Consider the following 13859-nt stretch of genomic DNA (forward strand, 5'->3'; position numbering starts at 1 on the left):
GAGAATTTCTAAATAGACCATCAATGTAATGATCGGCTGATCACAAAGCAATTTTGTTGGTTTTACTAGTAATATACTCTACCACTGAACTCAATTATACTTTGTTATATTTTAATATGATACTCCTGTACAAATGTTAGTATTATTGTACAATTCTTTATCTAAGATCCAATAAAAGCTTATTGTTTACAAAAAGAAATGAGGCCGTCAGTACTTCAGGTGTGATCAATTTTCAGTGATTGGCACCATAGCTTGTGGACTCTAACTTTCACAAAGACCAAATAATATACACCAATTTGGGATATTTTTACCAAAGATATGTAGCATTATATTTTTTGGAAAAAATTAATGAAAATAAAATTTCTAATTTGCAAAATTTTATAAACAGAAACGAAGAAAAACAAATTTTTTAACTGAATTCTCAGTCTTTTTTCTTTTATAGGACAAGAAAAATAAAAAAAACCCAGTGGTCATTAAATACCACCAAAAGAAATCTCTATTTGTGGGGGAAAAAAAAAGGACAAAAATTTTATGTGGGTACAGTGTTGCATGATGGAGTAATTGTCATTCAAAATGTGAGAGCACCAAAAGCTAAAAATAAGTCTGGTTAGGAAGGGAGTTTAAGTGCCCAGTGGGTAAGTGGTTAAATACACTGCTATTATTTTAAACACAACTGTATAAAGTTATGACCATTATCAAGTATCACCCAATTTATTACAAATCTAGATATCTAAAAACCAAGCCAAATCTTTAGGTTGAATGGGGCAATATATTTAGTGGTACAATAAGGAAATACCACTAGAAACAGAATTATACATCTGATTTTCCATTTCATGTCTTTCATTTTTTGAGTGGACAACAAACAGCAGTACACGGCAGCTCCACCAAATATGCACTGTCAAAAGAGCAAAGACCCCATCACACTATCATATCCTGTTGTTGTCAATTTGCCAGCAACAAGATCTTCTCATAGGGCAGAAAAATCTTCACCTGCTTTCAGGTTCTGGCTTCCTCACTGGCTGGGTAAGCAAGCCATTGCTACTATTTTGCAGCACTTCAGTCAACAAGTGATACTGTGGAAGCAGGTGAGCATTTTCTCTGCACTTTTTAGAGAGAGTGTTGCTTGCGGCTGGTCACCAGCGAAACGATCACAAACGTGGCATGGGCCCAAATTTAAAATTGCCAAATCCAGCCCATCTATGGACCCAGCAAGTAACTAAAGTATGCAAAACTATGCAGAAAAATGCATTGAAAAGCCCTGCGTTTGGGAAGTTCTTACACAAAATGATGCCATTCAGGCCGTTTTATACGTTCAGAATACCTAGAAGCACATTTTGATTTTCATAAGCACAGAGGTCATGTTTAACACAATACAAATGTTGCTCTAGATTAAAACTTACAAGCCTATTCTTTCCCAACAACGACGTTTACTGGGATTATATGTGAGGACGGCCTCCCACAAATCAATGTCAGGAGTTACACTGGGCTCCGACTGAGAATCAGGAGTCATGTTTGATGCAGACTGGAAACCCTCATCTTCTGACTGATCAATACTTTGTGGAACCTGAAAAGCAGAAAACAGTTAACTAAAGGAAGTTTATAGGACACTCAAAAGACACTAAATTAAATTCCTCCCCATCACATCTGAGCAGCCAATGTGACTATAGAGTCACCCATGTAGGGGCATTGACACAATGGTAAATTACATCCCACTCCCTTCCTCCTCCTCCATGCCCAGCTAAATAAAATGGGGGGGGGGGGTATTTTCCGTGTAGATTAATGTACAATCTAATCTAATCTAATGTGCCAAAGAGAAAAGACACCGACCAAGTGGGGGATGTATAGGGCCGGCTTGTGTAGCACACGATCAGCTGGACGACAGAGGCGACCATCCATGCATCCAACTTAGATTTGCATTTTTAATACGATTGATGGTTTAACTTACTTAATTTCCGTGATGTGGGGGCATATCCCTTCCCTTTTCTCTTTGGCACATTAGATTGGTGTTAACGGCGGACTCCCGCTTTTTTTTTTTTTTTTTAATGCCAGCAGCTACAAATACTGCAGCTGCTGACTTTTAAAATAATGCCACTTACCCGCCCAGCGCGCCCGCGATGTCGGCACCCGAAGCCGATCTCTCGATCGTCTCTCGGGTGCTGCCGCCGCCATCTTGGGTATGGGAATCAGGAAGTGGAGCCTTGCGGCTTCATTTCCCGGTTCCCTACTGCGCATGTGCGAGTCGCGCTGCGCAATAAGGATGGTCCCCGCTGTCTCCGGGATCCGTGTGTTTCCCAGCATACAGCGGGGGACCTTCGGAAAGGGGCGTAGATTCTGCGGAAAAGGGGCGTGCCTTCTGCAGATATCTATGCCGGAAGTGGGTGCAGATACCTGTACTGTACAGGTACCTGCACCCCCCTCCCCCCTGAAAGGTGCCAATTGTGGCGCCGGAGGGGGGGAGGGTTCCAATGAGCGGAAGCTCTACTTTAGGGTGGACCTCCGCTTTAAGTGGAAATGTGCTTGGATATAATCCATTCTTTATAGGTGGATTATTATCTTGTGTGAAGTGCTAATTTGAGGACATTGTAATTGTGGAGGGTTTTATATACATGTTTGATTGCACTGTAAGCCCATTCAAAGGGTTCTATCCATAATTTTAGTACCATTACTATTTTCCTCCTAATATACTTCATATATATCCCTCTCTTTCTTTTTAACAGTGGTTTATACATGATAGCGTCACTTTTCCACTTTTTTGTCATCACTTGGTTTCAATCTGGTGCCCCTGTATTAACACCTTATTATAGTAGAGCTTATGCAAGTGCAATAGACTAGCCTAAGTCTAGACTAGACTTAGCCTAAAATATTGGACTGATTTATGTCTAACAGTATGCATTAGAGCTGCACGATTCTGGCTAAAATGAGAATCACAAATTTTTTTGTTTAGAAGATAGATCACGATTCTCATGGCATAACATCATCTTTCACATTAAAACAAACCAAAAAAAATTGGCCTAACTTTACTGTTTTTTTTTTTTTTATTCATTGAAGTGTATTTTTTCCTAAAAAAATTGCATTTGAAAGACCATTGGGCAAATACAGTGCTATATAAAATATTGCAGCAATTGACAGTTTATTCCCTAGGGTCTCTGCTAATATGTGTATGTTTATGTGTATATATATATATATATATATATATATATATATATATATATATATATATATATATATATATATATATAAGTTTGGGGGTTCCAAGTAATTTTCTAGCAAAAAAAAAAGATTTTTTTTCCTTAAGAAACAAGTGTCAGAAAAAGATTTAGACTTTAAGTGTAGTTCACACTACAACAACTTGGAATCCGACTTGTCAGCCCTCAAGTCGCTTGACATCAGGAATTACATTATAGTCAATGAGAGCCGTCTTAATGTACACTACTGAAGTCGCTCCGACTTCAGAAAAGGTTCCTGTACTACTTCAAGGCGACTGCTATGCTCTCCATCTATAGTGAAGCAATTTTACAGGAAAAAGAAAATTTACACAGGCAACCCCCTCCCTCCAACACAGCTGATTATTCTGTGATTGGCCACAGCCAAAGTCTCCTGTCCAGGAGGCAACTTTAAGTTGCGTTGTAAGTTGCCCAAAGTCGCGCTGAAGTCGCCTCCAAATCGCCTTGCAAAGTCACACTGTAGGTTGGGTTGCCCCTGTGTGAACTGAGCCCAAGTGGTTAAACTTCCTGCATTTACACTTTGTTTAAAAACTTGGCAGACTGCCTGGATTTTCTTCTTTACACACAGAAGTTTCCCTGTGATCTAAGAAGGAAGTTGGTTACAATGTTTCATTTGAAAAACTTGGTAGACTGCACAGATGTTTTCTTTTGACAGCTGAGTGAGCGGATAAGTCTCTCCACTTGTTATATGAAAGAATCGGCAAACTCTGCAATAGAGATCGTCAGAGGGGTTGAATCAAGATCACGATTTTTTAACGATTAATTGTGCAGCTCTAGTATGCATTATTTTGTCTCTCTTGATTGAAATATACATTTTTTTTTGTAGCTTGGCCCCTGTATGCCCTGTGTGGCCACATAGAACCTCCTCCACTGCAATTCTGAACTATTTGGTGTGCACTTCTTTTGGGGTCTTTTTGGCAAGTGTGATGGGGACCGCGGGATGAAGGGATCCTGAACCATGATGTATGAATTGCTGCTATTACCCAATTATATGACGAATCACTAATTCTTATGAGTATCTATTGTTATTAGAGCCACCCTGAACACTGATGATATGTATAATCCCCCAAGGAAGACACTGATGGGAAAACATGTAGGGATGCGATTCCCATCAGTGACTATTCTCTATATATGGATACTCTGGCCAGTACAATACTTTATATAGTTACTCTGCTTATTTTATGAACTGTATATGTATCTTTTCTATGTAATAAAATGTATATATTTTTATCAGTTTTGCATTTTTAAAAGGAATGAGGTGCTGGATTTTTTGGGTCACTTAATCCCCTCTTTGCACTATTTTAGTAAAATATAAAACTGCTAAATACCTTTTTTCATCAGCAGTATATAGCAGTCTTATGACTTCTATGGGTGTCTGGTTAAAGCTTGTAGGAGGAGTTTTTATTCTACCCTGACTGTCCTATGAGGTTGCAGGACCCTCTGTCTGGACAGTGCCGATTGACCATGTGCTGATCACATGCACACGCCGAAGAAAAAATAAACCCTCTAGCAATACATAAACTGAGCATGTACAGAGTGCCACCAAGGCTTTGTTCTATCAAGAGATGCATTGGGGACAATGGAAGGAAGAGGATCAGAATAGACAGGAACAAACAGCCTTCATACACAATGTGCAGGATTCACCCACAGCGAGTATAACAAGCAGGCTTTACTGCATATACAGACTGATTTTACTGTTGTGGGTTTAGTAACACTAACTGAATGACTTAAAGAGAAGTCTTGTCGTGATAACCTCTGCTTCTTAAAGTGCTTGTTGCATGGTTAAGTTGACCTTCATGTGTCCATATCAGAGCTCATCCAGAGAAAAGTATCAAAATAAGATAAGCACATTTGTGAGGTCAGGCACTGATGTGGACGAGGAGGCCTGGCTTGCAGTCTCCCCTCTAATTCATCCCAAGGGTGTTTTATCGGGTTGAGGTCAGGACTCTGTGCAGGCCAGGTTCCTCCACCGCAAACTCGCTTATCCATGTCTTTATGTACGTTGCTTTGTGCACTGGTGTGCAGTCATGTTGGTACAGAAAGGGGGCATCTCAAAGTGTTCCCACAAAGTTGGGAGCATGAAATTGTCCAAAATGTCTTGGTATGCCGAAGCCTTAAGACTTCCCTTCACTGGAACTTAGGGGGTCAAGCTCAAACTCTGAAGAACAACTCCACAAAATAATCCCCCCACCAACCAAATGATTTCGGCCAGTGCACAAAGCAAGGTCCATAAAGACATGGATGTGCAAGTTTGGGGTGGAGAAACTTGACTGGCCTGCACAGAGTCCTGGCCTCAACCCCCGTAGAACACCTTTGGGATGAATTAGGGCAGAGACTGCGAGCCTGGCATTCTGTACACATCAGTGCCTGACTTCACAAACGCGCTTCTGGAAGAATGGTCAAACGTTCCCATAGACACACTCCTAAACATTGTGGACAGCCTTCCCAGAAGAGCTGAAGCTGTTATAGCTGAAAGTGATGGACCAACTCAATACTGAACCCTACAGACTAAGATGTCATTTAAGTTTATGTGCGTGTAAAGTCAGGTGTACCAATACTTTTGGCAGTATAGTGTATATGTCAATGCTGAAATCCCTGAGGGACATCTGTGGGTAAAAGCATCTATAAACTAAATATCAGGTTTAGTTAATAACTGTTCTGTGCAAATGCACAAATAAATAAATAAATAAATAAAAACGCACAGCAAAAAGCACAGCAGAAACAGATCAAAAGCAAACTGCATAGGGGAGAACCAAGCTTTATGCTGCCCATACACGTAATCGATTTTCGGACCAGAATATTTATACGATAAATCTTTAACAGTTTTACACTGTCTGAAAATCCCTTTGGCCAATAAGTTTTCTATTGTGCTCCTTCAAATTTTCCCATCTCTCTGGTCGAAAAACTAACAGTGATTTGACCCCATTAACGATTAGAAAAATCAAACAAACATTCATAAACTGAAGTTTGTTTTTGTATGGCCAGTATAAGTGACAGCAGGTGCAGGAAGCTTTAGGCCGCGTACACACGGGCGGATTGTCTGCCCAACTAAGTTCGTCAGACAATCCGACAGACAGTCCGTCCAACTTTTGAATGAACGGACTTGACCACACACGATGAACAGACAGTCCGCTGAAAGCTTGCGCGATGACGTGTACAGCACGTACGACGGGACTAGAAATACAACGTCCAATACACTGCAATGCAACCTTCGGCCGTGTAAATCCTTTCTGAGCATGCGCCATACTTAGTCCGTCCAACTTGCCTACACACGAGCGGACTGTCCGCTGAAACCAAGTTTGGACGGACAAAACCAAGTTTGGACGGACAAAATTACGGAAATTCCGAAAGACTTAGTCCGTCAGACTGTCCGCTGAAAAAGTCCGCTGAAGCCCACACACGAGCGGATTGTCCGCTGAAACACGGTTCAGTGGACTAAGTTGGGCAGACAATCCGCCCGTGTGTACGCGGCCTAAGCCACCTGCCTATGTTAAGGGGGTCTGTCATTCTGTCTGAAAACCCACAAGTCTTTATCTTATTTAATTTTTTTGGCGGAAACACCACTTTAAAGAAAAATAAATAAATAAATGAAACAAGTAAAATTCCCCCCAAAAAATTTGAAAAAAGTTATTTTTTAACTCACCTCTAAATGCTAAGGGGTCCCTCGTAGTCTGCCTCCTTCCGTGCCCTGGCACCCAACGTCACTTCCCTTCGGCGCAGTCAGTCATCTGGGACACGTGATTGGTCCCAGATGACTGTGCAGCATATCACGGCGCGCTGCGCCGCTCGTGCATGCGCAATGAGTGCCCTGGCTGTGAAACCACAGCCAGGTGCCCACAGTAGGAATGCCGAGCGGAGGGGGGGGGGGGAGGGGCGAGCAGAGCTTCATTCCCCTGCATCGCTGGACCCTGGGACAGGTAAGTGTCCGATTATTAAAAGTCAGCAGCTGCAGTATTTGTAGCTGCTGACTTTTAAAAAAAAAATTTTAAGGGGCACCCCACTTTAACCACTTAAGGACTGCCTCCTGCACATATACGTTGGCAGAATGGCACAGCTGGGCACAAGCATGTACTGGTACGTTGCTTTTTAAGTGCCCAACCGACCCGGTCCTGACCTCAGTGACCGTGGCACCAGCGGACCCGATCGCCGCTGGTGTCCTGTGATCGGGTCACAGAGCTGAAGAACGAGGAGAGGTCTGTGTAAACAAACCTCTCCCCGTGCTTCCTAGTGTGGCTGTCACCGATTGTCTGTTCCATTTTATAGGGAAGGACGATCAGTGATGTCACATGCCAGGCCACGTCCTCCTACAATAAAAAAAAAAAAAAAAAAAAGTCATACATTATTATTATTATTATTATTCAGGATTTATATAGCGCCAACAGTTTGCGCAGCGCTTTACAATATGAGGGCAGACAGTACACTTACAATACAAATCAATACAGGAGGGATCAGAGGGCCTGCCTACAAAAAAAAAAAAAAAAAAAAAAAAAAAACGTCATACATAACACCTACACTGCCCCCTAGTGGTTAACTCCTTCACTGCCAGTGTCATTTACACAGGAATTAGTGCATTTTAAATAGCACTGATTGCTGTATAAATGACAATGGTCCCAAAAACATGTACAAAATGTCTGATGCCATAATGTCGCAGCCACAATATATATATATAAAAAAAAAAAAAAAAAAAATCGCTGATCGCCGTCATTACTAGTAAAAAAAACAAAATAAAAATGCTATAAAAACTATCCCCTATTTTTAAAAAGCTAACTTTTGCGCAAACCAATCACTAATTGCGATTTTTTTTACCAAAAATATGTAGAAGAATATGTATCAGCCTAAACTGAGGAGAAAAAAAAAAGTTTTAGATATTTTTGGGGGATATTATAGCAAAAAGTAAAAAATATTGCATTTTTTTTCAAAATTGTCGCTCTATTTTTGTTTATAGCGCAAAAAATAAAAACAGCAGAGGTGATCAAATACCACCAAAAGAAAGCTCCATTTGTGGGAGAAAAAAAAAAGAAACACCAATTTTGTTTGGGAGCCACGTCGCATGACCGCGCAATTGTCAGTTAAAGCGACGCAGTGCCGAATCGCAAAAAGGGGCTTGGTCCTTTGGCTGCAAATTGGTCCGGGGCTTAAGTCGTTAAATACATATTGTTTTTTTATCTCAGAGTATGATGATATTTACCAGATTCAACCTCTAATAGTATATACAGTATATCTCTTCTGTCTGTTTTTCTCAGAGTGGATTATTGTGCATTTGCAGGGATTTCCTCTCACTTCCTGTTTGGCTATGGAACAGGAAGCGAATGGAAAACTCTGCAGTGGGACACAGGTGACAGAAAGAAATCTGACGGGGTCTTAACCCTCTCTTACTCTATCCAAAATGAAAAAAAAATTTATGTTTTGCCTAAAATTCTACTTAAAAAATATAGAATATATTCCACCCTTACTCTGTAGGGTTCTGTCTTATAATTTCTGAAGATGACAGTGTGAATAATTCAAGAGCACATTGGTACACAGCAAAATGCATACTTACCTTTATGGCAAGCCCAGACAGGTCAGCACTATCTGGCACAGGTGGCAGATCTAGTTTAATATCCATATCATTGGTTCGGGTATGGACAAGGGCACCAAAGAGTGACACACGAGTCTCTTTTTCAAATTTATCACTTGTGCAGGAATTCTGAGAGAAGAGGCCTGTGGCTGGAAGACCAGTGCCTGGAGCTGCTTCCATGAGCTGAAGTGTACTGTGGACAGTGCTGCTTAGATCAAATTCTTGGTATGCCAGAAAGGCTCCGATGTCCTCTTCAAATACACTAACATCATAATAGTCATATCCCTTGTATTGCGGCTTCCTGCCAACATATTTGTTGTTTCTAAAGATGTCTCTTTTTGGTGGAAGGAATTGTGGTGGCCCAGTGCCTGAAAGATCTACCAAGAGTTCAAGAACAGAACACAAATTAGTGAACTGTTCCCCACTGAACCTTTCTATTGTTTCCAGGAGCTCCTCTAGTCGGTCTGCTTCAGAGCTCATGTCACCAACACGCAAATTAAAGGACAACATCAGCATTTTATTTTTCACTGGAAGCTTTTTGGAACTTTGCTGCAACTTCCGAGCTTCTTCTTGAAACAAGTGGATGAATAGTGTGTCATATGCCAGCCTCTTGAGATATTGTTTTGTTTCTTTCTTGCTTCTCCTTTTGCCACCTAGTCCAATATTCCATGGGAACCCAGCCATGTGGACCTCACACAAATCACCAAAGAGCTGAGTGATGCTGCTCATCCTGACGTGTCACTGTGGGAGTATTATCCGGGATTCTCAAGTGGTGTTTGAGGTTATGCAAACCTACATCCAAAAACACATAAGAAAAGTTTTCGTTTCAGATTAGTATAAATCTCAAGATCACAGGTTTTGTATTACAACGCTTCTTAAGCAAGATCTACAGCCTTACAAATTAGGCATTTCCTTGGCCTTGAATTACTCCACAAATTGTTATACGGTATATGGAGGACATACCCTGAATTAGCTGAGCAGGGAGGCTGCACATACTGGCACCCACAGGATGCCAAAGTTCTAACAAATGTAAAAGCATAGGATTTTTTTTTTTTTCCTACCATCATCACCCTTAGAACCCCGGGTTCTACAGGCACTTGATGCCTGTAAACACATCTAAATGCATTACACACTTTTACAAGTCTCTAAACATGCCTAAATACGCATTAACACTAATACTTAAAGGGCAAGTTCACACCTTATGCCCCGTACACACGATCGGAAATTCCCCCAGCAAAAGTCTGATGTGAGCTTTTGGTCGGAAATTCCGACCGTGTGTATGCTCCATCAGACTTTTGCTGGCGGAATTCCCGCCAGCAAAAGAGTGAGAGCAGGTTCTCTATTTTTCGGTCGGAAAAAGTTCCAATTGGAAATTCTGATCGTCTGTACCAATTCCGATGTGCAAAATTCCTACGCATGCTCAGAAGCATTGAACTTCATTTTCTCGGCTCGTCAGAGAACTTGTGTGACCGTGTGTATGCAAGCCAAGCAGAGTGGAATTCTGTCGGAAAAACCATCCAAGTTTTTTCCAACGGAAAACCCGCTCATGTGTACGGGGCATAAGAAAAGCAGTCCAGATGCATTTCTGAATGTGCATTTTTTATGTTTTCGGTGCATTTTTTCTCCTTAAATTGCATTCCAGTACAGTTCAGTGCAGAAAAAAAAAGCAGCTTGTTCTACTTTTTTTCTGAAACTGGAACACACTGGATATGACCGCACTGGTGTGAACTATGCCATTGGAAACCATATAACCTATCAATACATTTCTAATGCAAAAAAAAAAAAAAACACAAAAACGCACTGGACTGCTTGTGGTGTGAACAGACCCTTAAAAGGGTTGTAAAGGTTTAATTTTCTTATTTTTTTTATTTTTTTAAATAACAAACATATAATACTTACCTCCGCTGTGCAGTTTGTTTTGCACAGAGTGGCCCCAATCCTCATTTTCTGGGGTCCCTCGGAGGCTGTCTCGGCTGGCTCCTCCCTGAAAGAGCTAACCCCCCTCTGGGAAGCTCTCTCCCAAGGGGTTTAGCTTGCGGGCGCGCTCCTGTGTGATACAGTAGGCGGCCATAGCTGCCGAGTGCATCACTAGACCCGCCCCCAGCGCGTCACATCATTGATTTGATTGACATCAGCGGGAGCCAATGGCTGCATTGCTATCAATCATCCAACGAAGAGCACACAAGAGCTGGGGGAAAGCAGCACGGGATCGCGCCCACAGAGCTTTGGGGTGAGGTAAGTAAAACGAGGGCTCGGGGGGCCGGAGAGTGCAAGGTGTTTTTTCACCTTAATGCAAAGAAAATGTATTAAGGTGAAAAAATACGAAGCATTACAACCCCCTTAAGCATATTTTTCAATGTCCAGAATAAATTATTATTCTGGCCAATGAAATTAACACCCAAGCACTTGATGCCTGTAAACACACCTAAACATGTTACACACGTTTACAAGTGTCAGGTGTTTTTTCTCCAAAACTCTGCTGCCAGGAGGCTTCTGAGAGAGGTTGCAAAACATCCAGTGTGCATGAGGCATAAATGACACTAATGCAGAGATTTAGTGAATGAAATAATACTGTCAAGAGACTTTGCAAAATTGCTTTCCTCTGACTCCTAGCTATTTTTTAATAGCGTACATTGCAAGCAGTACATGCACAGTGCAGTTTATTACTCCCGTTATCTTAAGGAAGCAGAGAATGAAGCTGGGTGCCAGAACAATGTGTTACATTGCCTGTTACATCATTAGGCTGGATTCACACCTATGCATGTTTAGTGCTTTTTGGTAAAAGCGCCCCGCTAGCGGCCGAAATGCGCCGCAAATCCGGCGGTAAAACGCCGCTAAAAATACAGCCGACGCAAGGTGCGGTGTGGTGTGCAAGGGGTCTAAGAAAAAACTAAACAAAAGTAATCTCCCATATCTGACATGATCTTCTAGGTTGGCCATAAGTCATAATAATACGACGTAGTAAGTTATAACAACCTAAATGTAAAACTGGTTACACACATTAAAGTGGACCTTTACCCTTCCTGTCCCAAACTGGCCATTTTTTCCCCCCTATACCTTTTTTTTTTTTTTTTGGGGGGGGGCAACACTTCCTTGATAAAATCAGGGTGTCACTCAGCCCCCTTCATGAGATCTACATCATTGACAGCATCAGGTAACACTGGAAGCGTTTCCCAGTCAGGCTTTGTTATCACAAGATGTAGATCTCCGCTCCTCCCGAACGCTCCTGCTCTCTAGCTTCTTTGTTACCTCCAATCATGCTCGCCTCCAGGACTTCTCCAGAGCCTCTCCCATTTTCTGGAACTCCCTGTCCAATCCCTACCCGGTCTGCCTTTAAGCAATCCCTGAAAACTCAATTATCTAGGGAAGCCCACCCCACCTAAGAACTGTACCTGAACCACCTCCATCAGATCAGCCCCTCCAGCTATTACCTTTTGTACCACCTCCCACTTCCTTTAGATTGTAAGCTCCACAAGCACGGCCCTCCTGTATTGAAATTGTACTGTCCCCCTCTACATTGCAAGGTGCTGCACAAACTGCAGGTGCTATATAAATCCTGTATAATGATGATGTCGATTTGGGGGGGTGCATGGTGTTGCTAGTAATGGCCAGTAGTTTCCAATGAGGATTGCTGGAGAACTGCAGTGCAGACACATTACATAGTGCTATGCATTTATCCAGGAACATGTGTTCTATAGCTAAAGGCCTCCCCCCATCCCATAATTAGGGGGAAACATGGTGCCACCCCCAAAATTTGCCCCACCCAAGAGGGATGGCAGGGTTCTTCTCCCCTGCACAGCTCTCTGCATAGATGTGTGAATGAAAGAACTACAAGTCCCATCTGTCAAAGTCCTCAGTGGGACACAAGTGTGGTGATGACACTCCCTCCAGCTGAGGAACCAATAGACTGCCTCAGTACAGAGACAGAGCCTGTCACCGCATTCCAATCCAAAATTAATAATAAAAATATATTTTTAATTTTTTATTTTTTTTGCAAACGCTAGATTATACTTCCAATGTTTATTTAGTGATTGTAGGGAGACCTTAATCAAGCTCCAGGCTGGAAGGAGGACACCCCGCTGCTGGAATGTTGTATAGAGATCTATGGTGAGAAAACACTGCAGTAGTGAGCCGTCAGTATGATGGAGGAGAATGCTGAGTGTAGATACCTCTGTATGGGGAGAGGCTGACGGCTGCACGACGCACACCTATGACTGTTCCCGCTCTCCATCCTCCAGCACCATCCTATCCCCGGTGTCCATTCACCTACAACGGCCACAAGCTTCCATACACTTCCGGCATCTCCACAACAAAGCCGCATAGGACGACCCAAACCAGCTGACCACGGCCGCGGTCATGTGATCGAACTCGGCAGGTGGGGCTTAGAACTGGGGAAGGCAGGATGGGCGGAGCTCGGAGGTCATGTGGCGATAGTAGTGGTGTGTGTACATTACTTCTAGCTGCCTTCTCAAGGCAACTTGGTTTTAACTTGCTGAACAGCTGAAATTCGCTGGAAATGCCGCAGAGTTAAGTAATACGAGCACAATTACTGCTCTGTGTTCTCTGAAAGACATAGATGACTGGGTTGATAGCCGCCTGCAGGAGGAGGAAGCTAGGCACTCAAAAAAGGCAGCTGCAGGACCTTCAGCACACCCCGATCCCGAGCACGTCGGACTCGTCACTCCGATCCCGAGCACCCCAGACTCGTCACTCCGATCCCGAGCACCCCAGACTCGTCACTCCGATCCCGAGCACCCCAGACTCGTCACTCCGATCCCGAGGAACCCCAGACCCGCCACTCCGATCCCGAGCACCCCAGACCTGTCACCCTGATCCCGAGCACACCCGCCACTCCGATCCCGAGCACCCCAGACCCGTCACTCCAATCCCGAGCACCCCAGACCCGCCACTCCGATCCCGAGCACCCCAGACTCGTCACTCCGATCCCGAGGAACCCCAGACCCGCCACTCCGATCCCGAGCACCCCAGACCCGTCACCCTGATCCCGAGCACACCTGTCACTCCGATCCCCAGCACCCCAGACCCGTCACTCCAATCCCGAGCACCCCAGACCCGCC

General features: G+C 43.1%; 1 protein-coding gene across 1 annotated transcript in view; it reads right to left on the reverse strand.

Moving 5' to 3' along the window:
* The window catches only part of TUBGCP6 (tubulin gamma complex component 6), a 92043-nt gene extending 78932 nt beyond the window's left edge, over positions 1–13111 (reverse strand). The window contains exons 1-3 of the mRNA XM_077473122.1: positions 12951–13111; positions 8764–9573; positions 1401–1564 (exon numbers count right to left, since the gene is read on the reverse strand). Coding sequence (XP_077329248.1) covers positions 1401–1564; positions 8764–9510 — 911 coding nt within the window. The 5' untranslated portion in view covers positions 9511–9573; positions 12951–13111. The remainder of the gene's footprint in view (positions 1–1400; positions 1565–8763; positions 9574–12950) is intronic.
* Between the last annotated feature and the right edge of the window lie 748 nt (positions 13112–13859).

Source organism: Lithobates pipiens, unplaced genomic scaffold (genome assembly GCF_037356315.1).
Source record: "Lithobates pipiens isolate NorthernLeopardFrog02 unplaced genomic scaffold, aLitPip1_a1.2 Scaffold_8, whole genome shotgun sequence".
NCBI classification, from domain to species: Eukaryota; Metazoa; Chordata; class Amphibia; order Anura; family Ranidae; genus Lithobates; species Lithobates pipiens.